Source organism: Lagenorhynchus albirostris, chromosome 7, assembly GCF_949774975.1.
Source record: "Lagenorhynchus albirostris chromosome 7, mLagAlb1.1, whole genome shotgun sequence".
Taxonomy (NCBI): domain Eukaryota; kingdom Metazoa; phylum Chordata; class Mammalia; order Artiodactyla; family Delphinidae; genus Lagenorhynchus; species Lagenorhynchus albirostris.
In genome coordinates, this window is record NC_083101.1 from 20074495 (window position 1) to 20101323 (window position 26829).

General features: G+C 47.8%; 1 protein-coding gene across 12 annotated transcripts in view; it reads right to left on the reverse strand.

The window, feature by feature from the left end:
* Positions 1–347: 347 nt before the first annotated feature.
* Positions 348–26829, reverse strand: part of ZNF618 (zinc finger protein 618) — a 184391-nt gene continuing 157909 nt past the window's right edge. For 5 of the 12 annotated variants that reach the window (XM_060154541.1, XM_060154537.1, XM_060154533.1 and 2 more), the window contains 5 exons: positions 25815–25898; positions 23703–23747; positions 22652–22729; positions 8841–8942; positions 348–8110 (listed from right to left, as the gene is read on the reverse strand). In XM_060154541.1, the coding sequence (XP_060010524.1) occupies positions 6594–8110; positions 8841–8942; positions 22652–22729; positions 23703–23747; positions 25815–25898 (1826 nt within the window). In that variant the 3' untranslated portion in view covers positions 348–6593. The remainder of the gene's footprint in view (positions 8111–8840; positions 8943–22651; positions 22730–23702; positions 23748–25814; positions 25899–26829) is intronic. The other 7 variants (XM_060154543.1, XM_060154536.1, XM_060154540.1 and 4 more) reach the window with 3 other exon arrangements.

Genomic DNA, 26829 nt, shown 5'->3' on the forward strand with positions numbered 1-26829 from the left:
TGGATGTGTCCCTTGGGCACTGGGCCTGTAGGACTCGGACCAAATCCATCCTTCCTCCGCTGGGACAGTGTTTCACAACAAGGCCCACGGAGACCACGTCTTCTTGTGGCCGTGTCCCTCCCTTATGTATCAGACACCACCAACCTGGGTCTGGTGCCTGAGGTCAGCAGGGAGCTCCGAGGAGCTGACTAACCCCAACCTCACGTAGTATCCCCTCGGGATGGACTCCAGCTCTGTCACCCCCAGGTGACATCTCTGCCTCTGTCCATCTCTACTCCCCAGTGCCCTGCTCCTACCTGGATGACATGGCCCAATGCCAACCCAAGAAATCACACCACGCACTGCCATCTTCCTAAAGGTTGTTTTATTGTAAAACCATAAATACAACACTGACATGAAATCATTTAAGCAACTGATCCTCTCTAACCATTAAAAGGATGTCTTTTTACCTTGGCATCAACCAACCAGGAAATAATGTTGCAAGAATTCGGGGGGTAGGGGGGTGCTGATTTCTGGGTGGGGGCTTTTGGCGATTTAAAGAACCAAGTGGAACCTTCCTCTTCTCCCTGGGAATGTCCCACTTTTGGACAAGAACAGACAGGTAAAAACAGCAACATTTAAACAGCTCAGTTTTAAATTTTATTACTTTGTAAAAATCTTTTTTTTTTTTTTTCCTGTTCCTTTCCTCCATTTGACATCAGTAAAAGTTTTAAACACCAGAAAACTGATTTGGCCGTAAATGGAGAAACGGTACCAAAACGAAATGAAACCAAAAATCCAAAGGACAAACAGAAAAGCCTAAATAAACCCTCAAGTTTGGTCTCGGGGGTTCACATATCACAAGAACTGTCAACTCAACCCCCATGCAATGTGACTCCTTGGAGAACTGTTGGGTCCACACCAACGACACAGGAGACCGCAAACAACGTCTTTTGTTAATTAACACAGCAAGGGTGACACTAGGTAACTTTTTTTTTAAATACAGTACATGGTACACAGGGTCCCAAGATAACCCTGCATAAACCCCTTGTGGAAACTTGAGCCAAAGCACTGGCTGTTTATAAAAATATTGTGTTGCTACAAAAGTATAAATTAATGCTACCGGTATTAAGAAATATTAAACACATAAAACTTATAAGGATTAAGAAAAATATTCATTAATACCTGTAGAAAACTCTGGCCTAAAAAAGATATTTTTTTTGTGTTTGTTTTTTTGTAAATTTTTTTTTTTTGTATTTTTTTAAGATGACTTGAGTTTCTTGCACTCGAAGACAGAGACACAGTCAGCTGTGCCTATGGTATTGCCTAGAACGTCTTAACTACTGAGAAAGGATGAGGGTGCACACGCATGGGTACCGAGTGGGGCCTGGGAGGGAGGGGCACCAAGGCTTTCTCAAGATTTACCTGATGTGAAAGAATCACCGACGCAAAGTTACGGGGAAAAGAAAAAGGAAGGATCATCAGAAAACAACTGAAAATAATTTATGCTTTTTAAAAAATATCTCTGCTTCAGGTGGTTGTACAAAATGATTTCCTGATGCTCGGCATCTGAACGGCCCTGGACGCACTGCCCAGCGGGTCTGGGAGCCCCCAGCCCCGCAGGTCCCTCTGTCTCCAGCCCCCTGCCAGTCCACGAGCTCGCTCACCGCTTTGGGACCCGGCCACCCTGGCTGGGTGGGAGGGAAGGGTCCCAGGCAGGGACCGGCTGGCACCTGGGTTGTGGGAGGAGCCCCCCTTTCCAGCTGGCCTCAGACCCCATGGTCTCTTGCCAAGCTGGACTTCAGGAAGCGCCACAGGGATCCCAGGCCCCTGAGGTTGCGGACCAGGCTGGGCTGTGCCCCTTTAAAAGGAACTTTGGTTCGAAGAGTCAAGGTGCCCAGTGGGACGCATGGGTGGGGAGGGCCCCTATGCTGACACCCAGCTGCAAACTCAGCAAATCCTTCTCTGTACAGCAGTTGAACCTTTAAAGCAACGCCCGTGGTGGTGGAGGGGCATGAATATTAACAGACAGCAACCCGATGCCCTTCACCCTCATCAAAGCAGGAGCAGGTGCCTCTCCGCACAGAAACTACAGGGTCCCTCCAGGGAACGGCGGGGCTCCGCGGACCACGATCCTTAAACGCAAAGGACAGAGGAAGAAATACGACAACAACAAAATCCTCCAGAAAACCCTGAAAAGGGGAAACCCGGTGGGAAACAGAAAAGGGAAAACACTGTATCATTGGTTCACCATAACTGGCCTAGCAAACATTAGCCACAGTGAAGAGGGGGCAGGCCCCTTCCCAGTTCTCCCACTGGCCCGGCCGGATACAGGGGGGCCGAGACAGGAGCCCTCCACCCACTGTCTCCAGGGGACAGCCTGAGCCTTACTTGGCCTCTAGGTTTCATCTAAACCAGCAGCCTTTCTAGAAGCCCTCCCTCAGGTACGTCCCAGGGACAGAGGCGCTGTCGCTGTGCCCAAGGCAAGGGGCAGAGCTATGAACTTGCCTGGCTCAGGGGGCAGGAGGAGACCGCCGGCCGTGCTTTGGGTGCCTCCTCTTCCTGTCTCTGCAAACACATCCATCGTCATGGCAACATCCAGGTACTGTCCCCTTCTGGGCCATGGCTCACAGGACCTCCCTTCTCCATCCGCATCCCAGGTTCATTCCAAACCTTTCTTGTGAACCTGTGGCCCCCAAGAATGCACGCTGCATCCCTGACAGCTCTTCAGGTGCCCACTTTCCAAGGAGTCTAGTCCAAGTCCAGGCGCAAGCCTAGAGGACCCCTAAAGGCAGGGGGTCTGCTTCACAGTGGAAAACACGCCTTGCAGAGTTTTTCTCTGGTGTTTCTCGAAAGTGCAGGAGAGAAAGGAGCAAACTGAAGGAGAAGACGCTTGCCAGCCTACAGAGCTGGTGTCAAAAAAAGTCCTTCCCAGACATCTGGAGATGCAGAACTTCTCAACTGTGTCATCGGACTGTCCTCTCCTCACCAGGAAACCTCAACATCCTTTTCCCAGACAAGAGCCAAACCCCGAAGGCCAAGCATGAGGCTGTCAGGCAGGTTGGTGGCGAAGCGTCCTTGCCTGTGGACACAGTAGGTGGCTTCCTATGCCGTGAACCCCGAGATGAAGTGTGGCCAGAAAGGAGCTTTGCCCAGTGGCCCCTCTGTTTCGTTTCCTGGTTTCTAACTACCATCTGGAGGGAGGCCCGGCTGGTGGACCTGGGCACGGGGAAAAAGAACCATGTCGGCACAAGAGCATCCACTCACAGCGACTGGGACGGCACCGCTGCTCTTGGTGGAGCCGAGACCCCCCAGTTACTTCAAATCTGAGGGACCACCCACGAGGCTATGGTCCTTGGCTTGGGCTTTGGTGGTGAAGCCAACTGACCTCAGATGAGGGGGAAAACCCTGCAGAGTGGAGGTGTGTTTTCTCCACCTCCCCTCTGGGGTCCGTGTATGTCAACGCAAAGGCCATTTCTATCCTGGGAATCACATGGTTCAGGCAAGTTGTGTCCAAGTCAGCAGGCAACTGCCTTGAGCTGTAAAGGCCCATAGTGGTCACAGAGCTGGGAGGCAGAAGACAAAAACTTTCCGAAGGTCGATGCCAGACTAGGGGCCGGGAGATGAACTGGAAGCGCCGACCTCAATCCTTTGGCTAAGCTAGAATTTGGATAGGGTGGATATTGCTGGAGATGTGGGGCCAGTGGCTGGGCCTGTGAGATCTTTGGGTTTTATCAAGCTGTTCACCGCAACGGGCTCTGCACTATGGGAGCTGTCTGCACGAGTAAGCACATGGAGGGGGCACCGTGGTACAGCCTTTCCTGTTGGCAACGAGTTTCTGAAGAACCAGAGGCTGCAAGAGAGAAATGACTACCTGCCACCTGTTCCCACATCTGGATGAGGCAGCCCCAGGAGACAGCTTTCCGAGACCTAGTGGCACTCACAACACATCTGCAGAGCACACCAAGCCCTAAGGATTGAACTGAGGTGGAAAGGAGGACAGGACAGGAGGTGACACATATGACTAGATAACTGCAATTTAGTTAAGACTTAAATTTTTCTGAAGAGAAGAACGCTGATACCAGGGCGTGGTCCTGATGGCTCTGCAAGAAAGTGAAATGCCTATTTGCTAACCGAGTGGCCCCGTAATGAGGCAACACCAGCACAGCTCCGCTCTAAGAGGGAGGATGGGCTCCAAGGCTTGGCTCCCACTGACCACACAGAACGGGTAGCTCCCATCCTCCGCGTGTGGTTCAGAGTGCCAGGTCGTGGACCCTTCCCCAGCAGCAAAGCAAAGCTGGAGGCCTTTTGCTGTAGGCATCTGTCACCCAACAGCAACCTTGCAGCCACCTTCTGGAACGCCCCCAAAAGTCTCATCGAAAAGTCTGCGGATGCTCCCATATACTCTAGGAAGCGACACGAGGTGACTGTCCAGTGCAGACGGAGGCTCTTCTGATGGTGTGACCCCAACTGGAAGTGCCGTGGAGTTAATACCCAGAACTTCTCCGGGAGAGGAAATGGCGTGGTGGTTCCTGAGACCATGGCTTGCTGGAGTGAATGGGGAAACGGCCCACTTTGATGCCTTTCAGTGTGTCCAAGACGCGGGAGGGTTAGTTCTCACGAGGCAAAGTGAGCAGGCTTGACACCTGGGACAGTGTTCCGGTCCATGATCCTAAGCCTTGAGTTTTCAAATCAACTTTACTTCCCCAACTTTACTGCCACGGACCGGGGGGAGAGGGCCGTTGTACAGTGCTTTTTGTAGTTGAGGTATCTCACAGTTGAACAATGTTTTGTTACTAGGAAGGGATGGAGTGGACTTGGTCAACCCCCAAGATGGTAGAATGTGCCCCCCACGATGGCAGGCATCCTCAGCCTTGGTGTAACTATCTCTATCCCACAGCCGTGGGCACGGGGGGATATGGGACCACCAGCACTTCGTTCACTGAGAGGTGGGGTGGGAGGCTGAGCACTGATCCTGATGGAACCACCTCTTCAGAGGGGAAAGGGGCACCCTGTTGGCATTTAGGCCGTGTGTGGAACCTAAACTGCTCACAGAGAAACAAAGCCTGAAAACCTCTTTCACAGCATCAAGTTGAATGTGGCCTAATGCCATTTCACCCTCAAAACATCCATCATTTGGCCCACAAGGCACCGTGCTCAACTACTGTCCTAGAAGGAGGGCTGAGGCTCGCGTGGGGGCCCCCCAGGGCTGTGGGCAGCGGACCCGCCGGAATCCCCGGGGTCCTGGGGAGAGGAGGCCGGGGGTCTGAGGTGCGATGGACGTGAACATGGATCAACTCAGGAGTCCCTGCTGAGCTGGAAGGGTCAGTGACGTGGCGAGTAGTGTAGTGCACTCTGGGTATAGAAATCAGACATTCGCAGGACCAGACACAGCGAGCCAGGAGGGCGGTCTTCCGCTTACATTCAGGACTCCTAAGCCACGTGCTTCCCTATGGCTTCAACCGAACCCCACGTCTGTGAAACCTGTGACTCCACCCTCACTCCTGGTCTCCAAACAGCACAACCAAGTTCATGGTCTTGGCTGTTCGAATACAGGAAAACTGGACTGTACAGGGAAGTCTAATGAAAACCTTAGGATACTGAATATACCACTGAGATGAGCTAGTTTACAGTGTGACTTGAGGAACAAAAAGGGCAATCAAAAAACAAACAAAAAAACCCCCTCCAAAACATAAGTTACAGACATTCAGTGCCTCCTAGCAGAGCCTAAATCAAATTTGAAAAAAAAAAAAGTAAAAACTGCTAAAATGTTAGGAAAAAAATTATTAAGGAGTGGAGACAGTATCTATACTTCTTTGAAAAATGTCTTTTTTTTCTATCTTATATTAAAAAGCAAAAGGTCAGCTTTATATTCTTAAAGTCTCCTTTCCTGATTTGGGGAGATAGATAGGTGTGTTTCTAAGGCGGCTGCCCCATGACACCCAAGGGTATCACAAAGGCAGCAGCTCAATGCCCTGAAGGTGAACAAGAACAAAGTCCAGTGCAGAAGCTGTCCATCTGATGCAGTTTGGAGAATCCATGGCAGGGCAGCCGGGGAGGGGTGGGGTGCAATAGGGTCAGGAAGGCTTGGGGAGGGGGACGGAGGGCAAGGGGGACCACAGAGTGAAGGACAGAGAGCGTCAAGTCACTTCAGATCTCAGCTGCCTGAACGTTTTACATCAGTTTTCTACCAACCTGCGCACCTGAACATGGAGTCTTTTAAAGCCCCCTTACTGAGAAAAGGAGGTGAAACATCTTCCCTCTTTCCCAAACACTCAGCTTTCCTGACACGCCCAGTTTAATGCACACGCGCCCGCGAGCAGGCGTGCGTACATGCACCAGGGGAGTGTATGTGTGCATGCGTGTGCGACACGTCTGCGGCCACACGGATGAGCAGAGCCGCCCACGCCCAAAGTGCGCACGCGTGACTGCGTACACACATGCACACACACACTGAAAAAAGCACTTAAGTTTCCAGGGGGCATTTATAATGAGGTCCACAGTGTTTAGAACTTAAATTCCTTTTTCTTTGTTTGCGACAGTGTTGTGTGTTTTTTTTTTTTTTCCTAACGTTCTCTTCTTTTTTCTTTGTTCTTTCTTTTCATCCGGAAGTCTTAAAGCATGTTGGATTTCAGAAACATGAGTTTGTTCATATCTTCTGGACTGAGCAGTCGCCTCCTTTTGATGAGAAGTGCTTGTTCACACATATTTACACACCCGCTCCTGGCCCCCACGGCCGGCACCGCGAGGAGCCAGAAGGCGAGCTTGGCGAGTTTTGTGTGCTTTTGGGTCACGCACGACCAGTACTGGAAGAGATCCGGGGTGGCCTGGAAGAGGGGTTCCTGCAGGTAATCGTACACTTCCTTCTTCCCGAGCCGGTCGTCCTCCTGGGCAGCGGGGTTCTCGCCGGGGGCGGAGCGGGGCTTCTTGGCGGCGGGCTCGAAGTCGGCCTCCTCGGTCCAGGACTCCTTGACCTCGTTGATGAGCTCGCACACCTTGCCGATGATCTCCTCGTGCTGGTAGGGCGGGACGGGCCGCAGCTTCTGCTGGGGGTCCAGGATCATGGCCACCTTGTGCGCCGGGTGCACCTTGAAGTTCTCCTTGAGTGCCTCCAGGAAGAGGTGGCAGAGCTTGCTGACGGTGCCCGCGTCGTTGGCCTTGGCCGTGAACAGCTTCTCCAGCCTGACGTAGGTGGGCAGCACCAGCTGCAGGGTGGGCTGGCTCTCGTTGCTCAGCTCGATGACCGCCTGCTTCACCGGCGTCAGGATGGCGGCCAGGTTGCTGAGCAGGTGCTTGTTGAGGCTCTGGATGAGGTTCATCTTCTTGGCCCGGCTGTAGAACTCGCAGATCTGCTCGTAGCGCTCGTGCACCAGCAGCAGCGAGTCCGTGACCGAGTTCCAGCAGGGCGGCGGCGAGGTCTCCTCCAGCGAGCCGAAGGTCTCCTTGGCGAGCCCGGTGGAGCCCGCCAGGTCCTCGCACACGTTGAGCAGCTCGATGACCTCGTGCATGCTGCGGGCCTGCAGCGTCCGCTTGCTCAGCACGCTCTGCACCACCGAGTTCAAGGCACAGGCTGAGCAGCGAAGGCACATGCCGGCCTTGGAGAAGGCGGATGCGCTCACCCGGCAGTCTGTCACGTACACTGTCCTGATCTCCGACATCACGAACTCCGACAGCACGTTCTGCACCCAGTGGTGCACCAGGTCGCCGCTGTCGCGAATGTCCGCGCCCTTCACGCCCAGCACGTAGCTCTTGATGTGGTTGCCCTCTGCCTGGTAGGCCGTGAGGATGTAGCAGGAGTCAGGGCCGACGCTCTGCGAGTGACAGGTGACGCCGATGCCCAGGCAGGCGTTGCTGCCCAAGGCACACGTCACCTTCACCTTCACCTGGTTGTACATGCGCGGCAGGTGCTTCAGCGCCAGCGTGTTGAAGTTGCCCAGGATCTCGGTGACTGAGAAGGCCCCGTAGCGGGCGCCGCTGTCCACCAGCGTCTGGGCCAGCTTCAGGAACTCCTTCCCGCTCACCACGCTCAGCGCGCCCAAGTCGGCACACATGACCCGCAGCAGCCGCTCTGCGATGTTCTGCCGCTCCTTCTCGGGGATCACGCTGTTAGGTGTTAAACCACTGGTCGTGGCTGGCAGGGGACACAAAGACAGGTGTGATTAACCCTGTTAATCCCTGTTAATTAAACCCTGTTAATTAACCCTGTTAACTGTGCTTAACCCCAGTCAAGCCTCCTTGGTCTGGCAGTGGCCTAATACTCAACCATCTAGTATTAGGAATTATGAACAGATTTCATCTTCCACACAAACTGATGGTCTTGGCAGTCTTTAATATGTGACAGTCTCACAGGAATAAAGTTCTGTGATTGATTAGTAATGCCTGCTGTGAGCATGGGAATAGACTGTAGTGATATGTGTGCAAATACTTGTTGCATGTCATTCACCTTGACCTCTGAAGCCAACCAGTCTAACCTCTTCCTCAATATAGGAATGGCCTCTAACACAGGAGTCGCTAGTGAATAAGGTACATGAGGCCACAGTGTCAGGAAAAAGCAGACAAGAGAAATCGTGGAGAGTGGATTTGGATTCTGATTGTCACTAATTTGTGTTCTCTGACCACAAACAGATCACCTCTCCCCAGGCCGCCTCTGTCCATCCCACGAGGTCAGAATTCCCACCAATGAGGTCTCAGGCATGAAAGTGCTTTGGAAACCATGATGCGTGGTCTTGCACCACCATGGGAGACACACAGGGGTGGGGATGTGGGAGCAGAGGGGAACAAGCTGGGGTTGTGGGGGAGGCCTCTGGAGGTGGGTGTAGTAGACTTCCACCAGTCCCCGGGTCCGCCCAGGAAAGACCTACTGTTGTTGGCACTGTTCCTCTGGGCCTGGGGCTTCCACTTCTCCTCCACGACAGCAGGGGGCGATCGGGACTGGTTGGAGGCGATGTTGTTCTCGTTGTCTGCTGCGGGCACAAAGGGGACAGTGTGTTTCCCTGTAGTGCAAGAGGCCTGCCGGCTCACCAGGCGAGAAGAACTAGAGCATGCGGGTGGAGGCAAGACTGGCCTCTGGGACTCAGGCCTGGGTTCAAATCCGGGCTCCTAAGACAACTATCTGAGGCCCGCAAAGCCTCATTTTCATCACTCGGAAGAATGAAGATAATCACATATTGCCAGAAGGACTAACAAGCGATAATACAGGAAAAGAGCTGGGTACAGTGCTCAGCACGGAGTAAGCACTCAGGGAATGGGAACCGCTGTGTCCCGAGTCTGGCTGGGAGGCACCCCCAACACCCCCGAGCACAAAGTTCTAGCTCTGAGACCCGGGAGGGGGTGCCCATTACACTCCAAGAGGCCAAAAGCATCTCACACTCTTGCTTCTTTAAAGTGTGCCTTTTCGTCTTTTTAGTATATTTTAAACTTAAATGAACACAACAAAACCAAAGCCCTATATGACATAAAGTATACAATTCTTAACCCCCTCGTTACATGTAGGAAGTGAAAACCAAAGTCTAGATACAGGAAGGGATTTGCCCAGGAAAACACAGAAAACCAGCAGCAGAGCTGGGACGGACATCTCAGGTCCCCCGGTTCCTAGCTGCCTCCTACCTGCACTTCCCTAATTTTTGTTAACGTGTGCAGCCGTTTTCAGTTTTAAGTAACGGGCAGGTACCATCCTCTATGCACGGTTACTCCTTGACATTTCTGTAAGATCATATCTGAGTGGAAATGGTCTGAGTTACATGCCTGCCATCACAAATGGCCACACAGTCTTTTATCACACAGTATTCCACAAATTGCTTAACTACACTCCAAGTCCTAAGTTTCTGGGCTGTGCCGTTTACAATATTACTATTCTGCTACGAACCTACTTGCCTAATATTCTAATATTGTTTCTCTGTGCTCTTTGGCTGTTGTTGTGGGTGTATTTCCTTGAGACATCATCTTACAGGTAGAATTCACAACCTGAAGATATGAATGGGTCAGTGGCCTCTGTTCAGGGTTGCCAGACATCCTTCTTCCATTCTTCTCAGTTAAAGGCATCAGGCCTTAGAGGTCAAGGCCACACTATTCATACCTAGAGAAGAGGCCTCCCCAACTTCTACATATTCAGTCAGCCCTGCAAGACGAGTCAAAGACTCTGGGATGTGCACTCAAGGAATAGTTTGCAGCCACTAGAAAGGTGGTCATGTAGACTGGAGCAACATGGGAAAATGCATAAGATAATGAAAAGCAAGCTCTAATCATAATGTCATATGTATTATTTATAGATACATATTTTAGACTCACAAGTCAAATAACGAACAAATCTATGCATCAAAAAAAGATGGGGAGGGGACTTTCACTTCTGCCCTCCAGATGCAAACAACTGCTAATCATGATGATATATGACTGCTTTCATACAGGCAACCCAGGGTCTGATCCCAGAAAAAGAAACAAATGTGGTGAGCTCTCTGTGCAACTTACTGCCTGGGAGCAATTTTCAAGCTGCTGCGTAGGACCAGGGAACTGAACAGAGCCCAGCGGTCCCCTTGAAGAGACAGAGATTAAAGTTCAGGCAGGCCCAAGACAGCTAGAATTTACAGGGAAAAGTACCAAAGAGGAGGGAGTTACAAAAAGAGAGAGCTCTGGAGATTTCAATGGGGTTCCCTGGAGCCTTTGCTGTAGCTAATCTGCCTATGCATAGGGTCAAATTCCACAGGACTAGGGCAAGAATCACTAAAATGCAGTAGGCTGATAACTCCCAGGGCTCCCACGTGGGGGAAATCATCTGCATCCCCTCCACCAGAATGGAAAGACCTCAATGCATGAGAAATACTATGGGGCTAAATTAGCCATAGACTAAGCCACTAGATCTGCCCTAATACATTGAAAGAGCACGCCTCCAAAGTATTAAGGTGATCCCGGGTAACAAACTGTAAGCCAAGCTTAATACTCCTAAAAAATACAACATCTAGCATCTAACACCATAAAATTCACAATGTCATTCATCTAATAAGTACCAGACATTCAAAATAGTAGGAAAATATGACCTATAACATAAGGAGACAAACCAATCAATAGAAACAGACCTAGAAAGGACAGAGATGATGGAATTAGCCAATAAGGAGCTTACAACAGCTGCTGAAAAAAAATCAGAGAAGCTGGAGACAGAGCAAAAAGACTACCCAGTGAAAACCAGAGAGAGTAAAAGATTGAAAATAAATAAATGCAGCATGGACAATGTTAAGTAGTCTAACATAAATATAATTGGAGTCCCAGAGAAAGGGGGTGAGGCAGAAAAGATATCTGAAGAAATGGCCAGAATCTTTCCAAATTGGAGGAAAACCATAAACCCAGGTTCTAAAAGCTCAACTGACCCCCAGCAGAAATACATAAAGAAAACACCACCAAGGCACAGTATCATAATCCAATTGTTGAAAACCAATGACAAGAGAAACTCTTAAAAGCAGCCAGAGAGGGGGAAAAGTTAAGTACTGGGGAACAAAAATAAGAATAACAACAGACCCAGCAGGTAACAGAACAAACTATTAAAAGAGAATGTCAACCTAAAATTCTAAATGTCCATCGACAGATGAATGGATAAAGAAGATATTTATATTATATTTATAATCTAAATTTATATAATATAAATTATATTTATACAATGGGATATTACTCAGCCATAATAAAGAATGAAATAGTGCCATTTGCAGCAACATGGATGGACCCAGAGATTATCATACTAAGTGAAGCGAGCCAGACAAATACCATATAATATCGCTTATATGTGGAATGTAAAATAATGATACAAATGAACTTATCTATCTATACAAAACAGAAACAGACCCACAGACACAGAAAACAAACTCATGGTTACCAAAGAGGAAAGGTGGGGAGGGATCAATTAGGAGTTTGGGATTAACATATACACCCTACTATATATAAAACAGACGAACAACAAGGACCCACTGTATAGCACAGGGAACTATACTCGATATTTTGTAATAACCTATAAGGGAAAAGAATCTGAAAAAAAGATATGTATGTATGTATAACTGAATCACTTTGCTGTGCACCTGAAACTAATGCAACATTATAAATCAACTATACTTCAATTTAAAAAAAACACCAAAAAAATTAAAAATAAGGGAATTCTAAATCCAGTGATACTATCTTTCACAGAAGGAGGTAAAATAAGGACCAAAAAAAAAAAAAAATCATACCTGCAACTATAAGAAATGTTAAAGGAAGTTCTTTAGGTATTAAAAAAAAAAATGACATCACCCCCCCCAAAGAGAAAATAACATCAAATAAGAATCTGGATCTAGAGAAAGAAATAAAGAGTTCTGGAAATTGTACATGAATGGATATAAAAAGTGTTTTCCCTCATTTTTAATCTCTTTAACAAGATAACTGACTGCTCACTGGAAAAAAATAACAATGAATTGTGGTAATTATATGTAGAAATAAACCATATGTTAACAATAGAAGAAAGACTAGGGAGGGGAAATAGAAGATTGTGTTGAAAGTTTTTCACACAATATGAAAAGGATAATAGCCTTTAAATGTAGACTTGATAAGTTAGAAATGCATAGTTCAAAACCCAAATAGACTATAAAAAAAACAACAGTTATAGCAAATAAATCCATTGTAGAGATAAAAATGGAACCATAAAAAATTCTCAGTCCAAAATAAGGCAAAAAATTAGAGAAAAAGGAATAAGCAACAAGTGAAACAATTAGTAAACAAATACGAAAATGGTAGATTTAAACCCAATAATACTGAAATCACATTAAATTTAAATGGTCTCCACATTTCAAATAAAAGTAGACATTGTCATACTTAATAAAAAAGCAAGACCCCATGATATGCTATCTATAAGAAACCTATTTAAATATGAAGACATGGATAAGTTAAAAGTAAAAGGTTAAATAAAGGTATACCATACAAACAGTAATGAAGAGAAAGGTGGAGATGCCTGTGATAGTATTACAGAAAGAACAGACCTCAGAACAAGAAATATGATCGGGGTAACAAGAGACCCTACATAATGATCAAGTGGTCAAATCACCAAGAATATATACTAATCCTAAGTGTGTGTGCAAGTGATAAAAGAGCATTAAAACACATGAAGCAAAAGCTGAGAAAACTGAAAAAAGAAATAGATAAACCTAACAACTGGAAATTTCAACTGGCTTCTCTCAGTAATTGCTACTCTCATGAGAAAAGAGAAAAAAAGACTGAATATAAATGAACAGAGTGGACAACACCAAGCAGTCCCATATACATATAACTAGCTTACCAGAAAAAGGAGGTGGAAGAGAAAAATACTGAAATCATATAAAGTATAGTCTCTGACCATAACTGAATTAAATTAGAAATCAACAACAAAAAGACATTTGGAAAAATGTCAACTATTTGAATATTAAACATCACAGTTGTAAATAACCCATAGGTCAAAGAAACATAAGGGAGATCAGAAAATGTTCTGAACTAAACATTAAAACATTATAACATTATAACATTTCAAAATTTGTGGGATACATCTAAATAAATGTTATTTATAACATTAAATAATTATATTAGAAAAGAATAAACATTTAAAATCAGTGTTATAAAGCTTCTACACTAAGAGATCTGAAGAGTAAGTTTAAAGAGTAAGTTGAGTCTAACATAAGCAGAAGAAAGGAAATAATACAGATAAAAGCAGAAATTAATGAAACAGAAGATGGATAAACACAATAGAGAAAAATCAATGAAACTAAAAGCTAATTTTTTGTAGAGATCAGTAAAATTGATAAACCTCTAACAAGAAACATTAAAAAAAGAAAAGGGGACACAAATTATTAGTAGCAGGAGTAAAAGAAGGGGACATCACTACAGATGCTACACATATCAAAGGGATTAAAATGATTATGAATAACTTTAGGCCAATAAATTCAACCATTTAAGTGAGGCAAAAACAAACAAACAAACAAAAAAACCTAAAAAACATAAAGTACCAAAGTTCACTCCAGAAGAAACAGGTAACCTCAAATCTCTTAAGTTCTATAACTATTAAGAAATTCAGTTCATAGTTTACATAATTTCCCACAAAGAAAATTCCCATATGGGTTCACTGGAAAGTTTGACCACATATTTAAGGAAGGAATAATACAAATTCTAAACAAATTCTCCCAGAATTAGAATAGGAAAGAACATTTCCCAAATCATTTTATAAGGCTGTCATTACCCTGATCCAAAACTAGAGAAAAAAATTACAAGAAAAGAAACTACAGACCAACATCCTTCATAAACATATACACAAAAATCCTTAACAAACTATTAGCAAGCCAAATATAGTAATATATAAAAATAACAACACATCATGGGAGTTCCCTGGCAGTTTCAGTGGTTAGGACTCAGCACTTTCACAGCTGTGGCCCGGGTTCAACCCCTGGTCAGGGAACTAAGATCTCGCAAGCCATGTGGCCAAAAATAAAAAATATAAAAATAAAAAATAACATATCATGAATAAATGAAGCTTATCCCAGAAATAGAATAGTTACAGAAAACCAATCAGTGTAATTCCCTATACTAAGAGGAAAACAAAAATACGAAAAATCATCTCCATAGATATAAATGCACTTTAAAATGTGATAAAATTCAATACCCACCTATGATACAAAATCTCAGCAAACTAGGAAGAGAAGGAAACTTTCTCAACCTCATAAAGGACATCAAAAACAAAAAACAAAAAAAAAACAAGTTTACTGATCTGATAGAAATAAAAAGGATTATAAGGAAATACTATGAACAGTAGTATTCCAACAAATTAGATGACCTGGATGAAATAGACCAATTCCTAGAGAGACATAAACTGCTAAAACTGATTCAAGCAGTAGAAAATCTGGATAGATCTATTTAAAAGACTGAATTAGCAGTCAAAACACCGACCATAAAAAAGAAAAGGAAAGCCCAGGCTCAGATGGCTTCATCAGTGAATTCTATAAAAAGTTAAAAGAACACTTCACAAATTCTTCTGTGAATTTGAGTGGAGGGAACACTTCTCAATTCATTCTATGAGGCAGGTATTATTCTGATACCAAAACATGACTAAGAAGTCACAAGAAAAAACAAACTATAGCCCTCTATGCCTTATGAATATAGATACAAACATCCTTAATAAAACAGAGCAGACCAAATCCAGCAACATATACAACAGGTTATATACACCATGATCAAGTGGTATTTATTCCAGGAATACAAGATTAGTTCAACATACAAAAATCAATACCATATTAAAAGAATAAAGGACAAAAACCACATGATAATTTCAATAGATGCAGAAAAATTATTTGACAAAAATCCAACACGCTCTCATGATAAAAACACTCAACAGGGCTTCCCTGGTGGCGCAGTGGTTGAGAGTCCACCTGCCGATGCAGGGGACATGGGTTCGTGCCCTGGTCCGGGAAGATCCCACATGCTGCGGAGCGGCTGGGCCCGTGAGCCATGGCCGCTGAGCCTGCACGTCCAGAGCCTGTGCTCCACAACTGGAGAGGCCACAACAGTGAGAGGCCCGCGTACCGCCAAAAAAAAAAAAAAAAAACACTCAACAAACTAGGAATTGAAGGGAACTTTTTCAATTTGACAAAGGGCATCTATGAAAAACCCACTGCCAACATCATAGTTAATGGTTAAACATGAAAAACTTTCCTCTTAAGATCAGGAACAAGATAAGAACGTCCACTCTATTTTATTCAACATGTATTAGAGGTTCTAGCCAGGTCAATGAAAGAAAAAAAAAAGAAAGAATAAAAAAGAAAAGAAAAATAAAGGGCATCCACATGAATGGAAGAAGTAAAATGATCTCTACTTACAGGTTACAGATGACATGACTGTGTGTATAGAAAATCCTATGGAATACACACACACACACACAACTATTAAAACTTATAAATAAGTTCAGCAAGGTTTCAGGATATGAGATCAATATACTAAAAAAAATCAATTATATTTCTCTATGTTAGCAATGAACACTCCAAAAATTAAATTAAGGAAATAATTCCATTTATAATAGCTTCTAAAAGAATAAAATACTTAGGAATAAATTTACAAAAGAAGTATAAGACTTGTACACTTAAAACTAAAACCATTATTGAAAGAACTCAAAGAAGACTTAAATAAATGAAGAGGCATCCCATGTTCAAAGACTGGAAGACAATATTGTTAAAACGGCAATATTCCCCAAATTGATCTAGATTCAACACAATCCCTATCAAAAGTCCTGCTGTCTTTTTTGCAGATATTGACAAGTTGAGCCTAAAGTTTATGTGACACAGAATAGCCAAAACACGCTTGAAGAAGAACAAAGTTGGGGGGCTTAGACTTCCCGATTTCAAAGCTGTTATAAAGTCACAGTAATCCAGACAGTGTACGTCCAGATCTGTACGTCTGTGTTTGTGCTTCTGGCACAAACACAGACGTACAGATCCATGAAACAGAATTCAGAATCCAGAAATAAACCCTCACATTTACAGTCAATTGATTTTTGACAAGGGTGCCAGGATACTTCAGTGGGGGAGCAAAGAGTCTTTTTAAAAATGGCGCTGAGATAACTGGATATCCACATGCAAAAGAATGAAGCTGGGCCCCTACCTCATACCACATACAGAAATTAACACAGAATGGAATACAGGCCTAAATGTAACAGTGAAAACTACAAAACTCTTATAAGCAAACAGAGGAGTTAAGTCTCTGTGACCCTGGGTTAGGCAATGATTTCTTACATATGACATCAAAAGCATAAACAATGAGAGAAAAAGTAGGCAGTCGTCATCAAAAATCTTTGTGCTTCAAAGGACAGCATCAAGAAAGTGAAAAGACAACCTACAGAATGGGAGAAGATATTTGTAAATCGTATATCTATGGAGCCCTCGTATATAAAGATAAAAAGATCTCTTACAACTCAATAATAAAAAAACAAAAAAACCCAATTAAACAATGGGCAAAGGATGTGAATAGACATTTCTCCAAAGAAGATATTTAAATGGCCAATAAGCACATGAAAAAGTGTTCAACATCATTTGTCATCAGGAATACACAGATTAAAATCACAATGACATATCCCTTAATGCACTAGAATGGCTATAATCAAAAAGTCAGATAATAACGAGCGTTATCAAGGATGTGGAGAAACTGGACCCCTCACACACTGTTGGTGGAAATGTAAAAATGGTTGTAGCCACTTGAGGAAACAGGATGGCAGTTCCCTAAAAGGTTAAATATAGAGTGACCAAATGACCCAGCATTTCTACTCCTAGGTATCTACCTAGTAGTTAAAAACATTGTAAAGCAATTATACTCCAATAAAGATGTTAAAAAAAAAAAATGTTCACACAGGGACTTGCACTTGGGCATTCACAGCAGCTTTATTCGTAACAGCCCCAAACTGGAGACAGCCTAAATGTCCATCTGTAGGGGGATAGATAAACAAATTGTGGTATATCCAAACAATGAAATATTACTCAGAAATAAAAAGAAATACTGATATCACAGAACAACAGGGATGAGCCTCAAAAGGATGCTAAAGTGAAAGAAGTGAGACACAAATGACTAAATATCATCTAATTCCATTTATACAAAATTCCAGTAAAGGCAAAACTATAACAAAAGAAAGCAGACAGTGGTTGCCAGGGTGGGGGCCTGGGAAAGGGACTTGCTGCAAAGGGAACTTTTTGGGTTGATGGTAACACTATACATTGTGCTTGTGATAGTGGTTAAATGACTATATGTTTGTCAAAACCCATCAAACTGTACTCTTAAAACTGGTGAATTTTATTTATGTAAATTATATCTCAATAAATCTGATTTTAAAATAGACTGAAAAGAAACCATTAAAAGAGTAACAGTTGGGCTTCCCTGGTGATGCAGTGGTTAAGAATCTGCCTGTCAATGCAGGGGACACGGGTTCGAGCCCTGGTCCGGGGGGATCCCACATACTGCAGAGTGGCTAAGCCTGCACACCACAACTGCTGAGCCTGCGCTCTGGAGCCTGTGAGCCACAACTGCTGACCCTCGCGCCTAGAGCCCGTGCTCCTCAACAAAAGAGGCCACTGCAGTGAGGGGCCCGTGCACCGTGGCGAGGAGTGGCCCCCGCTCGCCTCAACTAGAGAAATGCCCACGCGCAGCAACGAAGACCCAGTGCAGTCAAAAAAAACCCATTCACTTTATAGCAGTACACCATATATATGCAATAAATAGTTGTAAAAAAAAAAAAAAGTAACAGTGGCTAACTTTGAGTAGTGAGATTATGGCTGAGTCTTCATTTTGTAATTTCTCTGCATTTTCCCAATTTCCTTTAACGAACAGACCTCATGTGTAAAAAAGAGAAACACAAATTTTAAAACGGAAACCAGCAGCCATTCTTACTGACTTTCTCTGCTAGAGTACAGAGATTTGGAAGCCCGGGATTTGAACCAGGCTTTGGCTGAGTATTATAACCTTGAGTTAGGTACTTCAATTCTCTAGGGCTCAGTTTCCCCTCCTCCTTCCAAAATCCCGGGGCTGGGCAAGCTGCAGGGCGATTCCCTCATTCTCTGCCTTTCTGCAAGGCTTTGAAATTGGGATTACTCAACCTCTAATTAGATAATGATGTCTAGCATGGTTTATTAAAAAAATTTTTTTCTCCTTATCTCACAGATAATACTGCTAAATGGGTGAGGTACTCAGTAAATGATCTACAGCTTGAGCTGGAAACAAGGTTTACTCAGTGTGGCTAACGCTGCGTACCACAGATACACGTGCTCACACACGTACAGATACACAGACATCGGCAAAGGGCGGGATGCAAAGCTGGAATAAAGGCTGTCTCCCAAGGAGGGACCAGTTGCAGAAAGAAGAAAGCAGTTGTTTCTAGCAGGGGACGGAAAAAGAGAAAACTGCATTATTCAGTCTTATTTTAGAATGTGCTATAGCCCTTAATACTTTACATACATCATCTCCAGAACCCTCACCCAGCCTGTGGAGAATGGTGACGAGCCTACTTTACAGATGAGAAGATCGATGCCCAGAGAGGGGAAGTAGCTCAAAGGGATCAGAAATTAAACGTGGCCATTCCCAAATCCTACCACTCTGAGTTGCCAACTTGTTTGCCCCCTGGGAAAGCCCCCAGGCCTCACTTAGCTGCAGTCCCCCGACTACTTGAAAAGAGGCTAGAAGAGATGACCTCTGAGGGGGCTTCCCCCACCCCTAATCCTCCACCCCATCTATGCTGCTGAAGAGGGTGTGTTCAGAGCACCGGCTCTGGAGCTCATGGGAGGGTCAGAATCCTGGTCTGATACTGTGGCTGCACTGCCTTGGGCAAGTTACTTAGCCACTTTATTTTATTTTGAAATTTACACATTTTATTAAAAGAACAAAAAATAAACAACACAGAAACAGCACACTAAAATGAACTGCATAATGCACGCTTCTAAACACAAACAAGCCAAACAGCACTATAACTTGGGAAAAAATCAAAGCATCTGCCCTACTGATAGCAGTTGAGGAAATGAGCTATTGCATTCTGGAGGCAAAACATTATGGAAACAGTGTATATTTCTTAAATATTATGATCATTGTTTAAATCATTAATTGTTGCACAGGACTAATCATTTTCTTATTGATAAGTAATTTTTAAGTGACATTTTTCTGCCCAAAATATGTGCTTCCATTTTCTATACTTAGCCCTTTTCACCTCAGTTTCCTTATCTATAAAGGCGAGCTAATGTGGACACAACTCAGAGGGATGTTCTGAGGATCAAATGAGCTAATACGTAAGAACTCAAACGATGTGAGGTACTTTTTACGAGCCATGCAACTTTGGGCCAGCGATTATGTTCTCTGAGCCTCAGTTTCTTCATCTGTATAATGGGGATGATAATGCCAGCCAGCTTGTTGAGGAGCCCGGCCTGACACACGGTAATCGCTCACTAAGTGTTAGCTATCTTTAGTATTACGGCCGCCAAAACCTGCTCCTAAGCTGTCACCAGGGGCCAGGCGGGTTCTCCTACAGCGCAGACGGGAAGTTTATTAGCGGGAATTACCCTGTGCCATTCAGCAGCCTCTTAATGAGATTGCTGTTATTCGAGGCTGATCCCCCTTATCAGCGGCGCTGTGAACTGCGCAGATCATGACGCTTAATTTCTCTCTATGGAGTCAATCCTTTAATCCCGACTCAGCCTGGCTGGGATTCAGCCTGGCTTTGCACTGGATTGCCGGCAAGGCATTCTCTGCCAGCACTGAACCAGAACAAAGCAGCCCACAGCTCTTCTCGGAAAACAAGTTGGGATGCTTGGGGGAGGTGGGGCACCCGCAGGCGCACCCTTGATTTGCATGTTAATGGCCTCCGCCCAACTGCCTGAGGGACAGAGAGGCACTGGCACCCAGACTCTTCCCTAATTAGGGCTCAGCTTTCAGAGCCGGCAGAGGGGCAGAGGGTTTCGGAGGAGGAGGGAGCAGAGACGGGGCCGTGGGGGTCTCGGGCCCAAGCGCTGTGCTCAGGCAGTGGTCCCCGGCATCCTTCTAACTTTGGCTACTGGTACCCCACGGGGTCAAGTCTAAGTGCTCTGAGTGCGTTCAAGGCCTTCCCTGGTGCAGGATGGCTGACAGCAAAGGCAAGCAGGAGCTGTGAGACACGTGAAGACAGAACCTTGGTGTAAGGAGGGCAGCTGGAGATTGCAGGTCTGTGTGCCCTTGTTTTAGAATGGAGACTCAGAGTGGGGGGGCACGACAAAGCTTCCTGCCTGAGGTCACATGGTATAGAGACACATCGGTTAGAGAGGACTGGAACTCACGTGTCATGGCAGCCAATCCAGCTCTGCACTGATTTTATTATTATTATTTTAAAATTTTTGGGCCGTGCCGCGCAGCATGTGGGATCTTAGTTCCCCGACCAGGGACTGAACCCGCACCCCTTGCATCGGGAAGCACATATTCTTAGCCACTGGACCACCAGGGAAGTCCCTGCACTGATTTTAATGAGTACATTAGAAATAAATTATCTCCCTCCCACCCAAAATCATGCGAGTTGGTGCCTAGTGTACAGCAGATACCCAATAGATATACGCTGCATAAATGAAGAGGGGTCACACTAACAGAACAGCACCTGCCCGGAGAGCGTCTCGCCCTGTAATACTCTGTGCTAGTCAGGCCAGACCTGGAAGGTGATATGAAAGATTCAGAAGCCTAAGAGAGAGACAAGCAATAACTAACAACAACAACCACCGTGACAGCAGAAGTGACAGCAGCTAAGCAAACACTCAGTCTCTTTCCTGGTCAGCTCCTCTTTGGCCTTTACTGAGCCACCGTCTGTGTCAGGCGCTTTTCTCACATCACCTCCAATGCCTCCAGAGGATCACCCTACGGGAAGGGTGGCAGGGTCAGCGAGCTGTCTCCCCCATGTTCCCGTTTCCCTTGTCGGGCTGTCCCTGGGCAGGGCTCTGGAATTTGAGCATATATGTGTCACTTGTGGCCTGAAGTGGTAAAGAAGGAAGTGTGCCTCTCTCCCCGCCCATCAGTCAGAGAGAGAGGACTCTGTGATCCAGGGAGGATGGAAACACAGGAAGGAAGGAGTCTGGGTCCCTGAATCTCCACGTGGAAGGCCGCGTGCATTAGGCTGTGATGTGGCTGAGAAGGAAGTGGTTATGTCAAACCACTGAGAATTCGGGATTTACCTGTTACAGCAAACAGTGTCTGCCTGCCTAAAACAGAGATCAGATCAGAAATCAGATCAGCTCGGTGCTCTGTGACCACCTAGAGGGGTGGGAGAGGGAGGGTGGGAGGGAGGGAGACGCAAGAGGGAGGAGATACGGGGATATATGTATAGGTACAGCTGATTCACTTTGTTATACAGCAGCAACTAACACACCATTGTAAAGCAATTATACTCCAATAAAGATGTTAAAAAAAAGAAAAAAAGAAATGAGTGCTACTATGACCAAAACCTAAAATTGGAGGCTGGTGGTCTAGCGAGGGAGCTGACATTGTAAGCCGGACAGATGGCAAAACAGCTGATAAAAAGGGTGTCCAGACAGCAGACTCCTAGCTGTGGCGCTACAGCAGCAGTTCTCAAAGTGTGGTCCCGGACAAGCCGGGTGTGTGTGGCCTGAGGACCTGTCAGAAATGCGAGTGCTGGGCCCCGCCCTAGACCCACGCGTCTGAAGTTCAGAGTGCGGCCTAGAAATCTGTGCCGTCACCAGCCCTCCCGGTGACTGATGCATGCTCACGTTTGAGGACTGCTGCTTCGGGGGTATGACCGCGAAAGCAATGGGGCTCGCCGCAGGCTGCCCCGGGCTGAGCCCTCTCCACTGCCCTCCCCTTCCTCCGCTCACCTGGGTCTCAAACCACACTCAACCCTACACACGCCCACGACTCTGTCCTGCCCAGCTCCTGTTTGGCCTCTAGGCTCCGGGCAGAGGTCACAATTTCTGGAAGCCTTCTCCAGCTCCGACCCCCTCTCTGGCTACACTGCCACCAAGCCAGCTGCCCCCGCAGGGCACAGACCGCCCTGACTTACAACGGAGTAACCAGGGCTCCCACGTCCTGGGACTGTTTTTTGGGAGAGCGGCCGCAGGCTGGCCCTGGCCGTCCCTGCCTTTCGCAGGATCTGAGGGTGGGAGGGATAAGGGGGGCTTCAGTACCCCGCCCCCGTCCACCGTGGGGCCCTTACCCGCATGGGACTGCATGTGCTCCAGCAGGTTGTTGTAGAACTGGAACTGGATTCCACAGGCGCCGCACGTGTAGGGCTCTGCAGGGAGAAACGGAGCAGCCGTTTCAGGGGCAGCACGAACCCGGATGCCTTTCTGCTGGGCCGCAGGCAGCTTTGGAACTGGGCACCCAGACACACATGGGGGCTGTGCCCTCAGGGCTCTGGGCCTGTCTGCCCCCCTGTCACTAGCTAGTGAGGGAGAGGCTGCGGGGGAAGGCGCAATGGAGAGAGGAAGACTGGCAGATCAAGACCGCCGAGTGTAGTCAAGCGGCATTTATCGAGTGTTCACTGTGTGCCACACTGTTCCGGGCGCCGGGGATAACACTAAGGGACAAGAGCTCTCTCGGGGCGGAGACCACGTCTTATTTGTTCCACAGCCCACCTCTCAGCCGGTGGAAGCACACAGACAGCACTGTTTGCTGAGTGAACAAATGAATGAACGTATGAATGAACCAAAAACAACATAATGGACGTGGAGGGCAGTAAAGAGAAGGAGAGAAGGGGTGAGAGAAAGGGTGAGAAGTGGAGAAACACGGAAGAGCTAGAGAAGCAGGGATAAGACAGGAAAGGGAAGAGAAGCGGGCCGGAGGGCGGCAAGAATGAGAGCACATAGGAACGTGAGCACGCGTGCCCAGCAGAGGGACGTGGAAGGAAAAAGAAAGAGAGAAGAGAGCCAAAACGAGTAGGGAAAAGACAGCAGGAGGATGGCGGAGATGCGCTCGGAAGAGGCATCCTGAGGCTGCCCCCGTGAGCAGGAAAGGGTGGCTTTGTTCCTGCAGGGCTGGGGGTGGCAGAGTCAGGACGCCCATGGTCACAGCTCCACCGGACACCTGTCCAAACTCCTCCACCCGCCTGGGCTGGGTCTCCCTGTGCCTCCACCTCCTTCAACTGGGTTTACCTGGGAGGGCGGCCCAGGTCTGATGCTCTGGGGAGGGCCCGAACGTGTGGCTGGCTGAGTTCATTCCCTACCCTGCCTCGCCCTCTCCAGCCCCCCGACGGGACCATCACTTACTCTGTAGGAGAGGGAAAGGATTGGAAATCAGGGGACTTGCAGTTTCTGCAAAAGAGAAACAGTTTAGCTAAGTCTCTTCTGGTTCTGGTGCTCGGAGGTGACAGTCATTACTTCTGTCCTTAGGAAGTAGTGAGCCAGATGGGCTCTCGGAGGAGGAGGGGGCAGCTGGGGTGGGGCTGGGGCACGGGCAGGGCGAGATCAGCCGGGGCCATCCCTCCAGGACACCCCCAACTTTCAAAAAGTCAGCCCACAGAGTGCCAAGGAAAAAATATCCACGTGTGGCCGCCTGGTTCAGGACAGGGAGCTGGGAGCTGCTTCTAGGTCCTGGCACCGGGGTGGTACTGTCTGGCACCAAACACCAGAGAGGCCAAGGGAGGGCTGCGCTTTGAGGGCTCTTCTGTCTGCTGGCAGCTCCCCGCGCTTCCTGGCATGGTCAGCTGAGCCTCACAGGCAGGAGGCGGCAGAACGGGGCCAGACGGGCTACACCGGGAATCCTGGCTCCACCACTCACAAGCTGGGGACCGGGGGCAACAATCAACGTCACCTGAGCCTCAGTTTCCTCATCCAAAAAGTGGGGATAACAATAACACTGACCCTCACTGGGCTGTGGTAAGGATGAAAACAGGTTAAGACACATACAGCTCTGAACACGTGCCAGGCACACAGTAAGCGCTCAATAAATGGTGGCTGCCGGCGGGAGCAGCGCTTCACACCGTCATTCCCAACTCTGAACATCGGCTCTGGTGGAAGGAGAGGCAGGGGGTGCAGCCTGGCTGGCTGGGAACAAAGGTTCCCGGGAGACCGCGGTTTCAGTCCTGGCTCTGCTGCTTATTCCTGTGTGGCCTTGGGCCAGTCACTCCAGTTCTTTAAGGCTCACCTTTTGGAGGGGCTGAGTGGGTTATAGATTCCAAAAGGATGAAGCAGTTTGGAAAAGTCGACATGCTCTCTACGGTTTAAAGGATCGTGGCAACATTCTCGGGGCTCCCACGGCACACCTCACTCCCTTCCTCGGAGCACTTATGCATCAAATCACTTGGTTTACTTAAAAACACCACCACCTCCCAAACAGCCTACCATGTGAGTGTGTGAACTCTGCAGGGCACCCTCTGAATCTTCCCCACCACAGGGACGTGTGTGCCATGCCCATTCCACAGCAGAGGTGAGATCGAGAGGCGAGCTCAAGTCACTGGCTTGTGGATGGTGGAGCTGGGGTCGAGCCTCGGCTGGAGCTCAGATCACTGAGGAAGCTTGCACGTGCAAGTCTGCGCTCCTGGATGTTTCATAAAGCCCCTGACTGGTGGTCACGCCACGTGCATCATCTGTCTGCACCCAGGCAGGGCCCAGCACGGTGCTGAGCACAGGCCAACACCTAATCTGGTGAAGTAAACTTTAATTGAGCAAGAAAGTGAGTGATGGCTTACCTTAGCATAAAGGAAGTATCAAAACCTTTTTTACACCCTGCCCTGGCTGGCACTGTGCAGACCAGATTGCTGTGCCTTTCTCGGGCAGAGGCTGCTTGTGCTCACGCATGGCTCCGCCAGGCTGGCCCCAGGTCTGGCTGGGGACAGTTGCTTTCGGCTGCTCTAAGGTGCTCTAGGGTTCCACTAGAGTCCTGCAGGAGGCAACCACCAGGGGGCGCCAAAACACCACTGGGAACCTCAGGCAAGCCTACTTGGGCTGGTAGGGGCTGGAAGGGAACCTTTGGATGTTCCCAGGTCCAAAAGGGGACCAGAACTTGGGGCCTCCGGCTCTTAGGCCACAGCTCTCTCTACTGTACCCGCTTTGCTTCTTCTGGAAAAAAAAAATGGCTGTGATGTTCATCCTATAAACATAGCAATGGCTCAAAGGGGGCCATCCAAGTCAGTATATCACACAGGTCATGGGGCAGGGGAGTTCCTCTCTCCATGGGGAAGAGACAAAGAGGATCCACAGTCCCGGAGATGCTCCTGAGGCCCGGAGGGATGTCCCTCCCGCTTCTGCCTGCCGGGCTCTGGCCGCCCTCTAATGCTCTGCTCTCAGCCTCCTCCCGACACCCTGCCCCATCACGCACCACAAAGGTCCCGGAGCGGATTGAGGCGGCAGCACAGGGTGACTGTCACGGGGCACACTCACCGCTGGAGTTTTGGGAACTGCTATTCGTCTCTTCAAAGTGGTTTTGTGCTTTGCCTTCTACCCTCCGACTGAAAGCGCTTTCTGCTGGGTGGGGAGAGGAGAGAGCAAGGAAACACCACGGTGATGGGTCAGCAACAGGTCCAAAGGGCGGGGCATGCCAGAGGGGGCTTGGGAGGCCAGGGACGCGGGAACTGCCCCGGCCCCTGGGCTGCTTGAGTGCCTGAGGCTTTATGCTGGGGAACCAGCAGAGGGATGGGCTCCAGAACCCCAAACCCCAAACCTGCAGTTCCTCAGGCTCACCTGAATTGCCTGATACCTCGTCAGGGTCCCAGGAGGTCCCCGACAGTGCCCAGGGTGGGTGGAGGTCCAGGCACGGGGGGGATGTGTGTGGGATGTGGGCGCACTCCTGAGCTCCAACTGATCGAGTAGATGGTACACAGGCCAGGGTCTCCCATCTCTGACCCCTGGGGAGCCACACGTGACACTAAGTCATCTGGATCTGCCACTCGCGACTTGCTCTGCCCGATTCTGCTGACACAGGCCCCACCAAGGAGCGGGGAGGGTGACAGACTGCTTCCTGGGGGTGGCTCCGGCAGAGAGGAGGGCCAGAGGGTGGAAGGGGTCCCTGGGTGGCAGAGATGTCATGATAGGCTGAGCCGGGTAGCCCCACACCCTGGGAGGCCAAAGACCAGGTGAGGTCTGGTCGGGGTTCACCGGGGGCAAGGGACTGGCTCCCTGAGTGATTCTGGGGTGTCTCCACTGACGTGCCTTCCTGAGTGGCTCGCCTTCTCCCAGAACTCTCTGTAAACGCCGGAGTCAGAGAAAGGGTCCAACCAGGTGGGAGACACCCACGTTCTGTCTCGAACGTCTGAGCCAGAAGGTGACGGCTTTTCCAAGCTGCTCAGTGGGGATGCTGGATGTGCCAAGGATATAAAGTCTTCTGGGAACAAGTCAATCTGGGATGAGCAGCTGACCCAGCAGCCTTTCTTAAGGAGAAACAGCTTGCATGAGGATA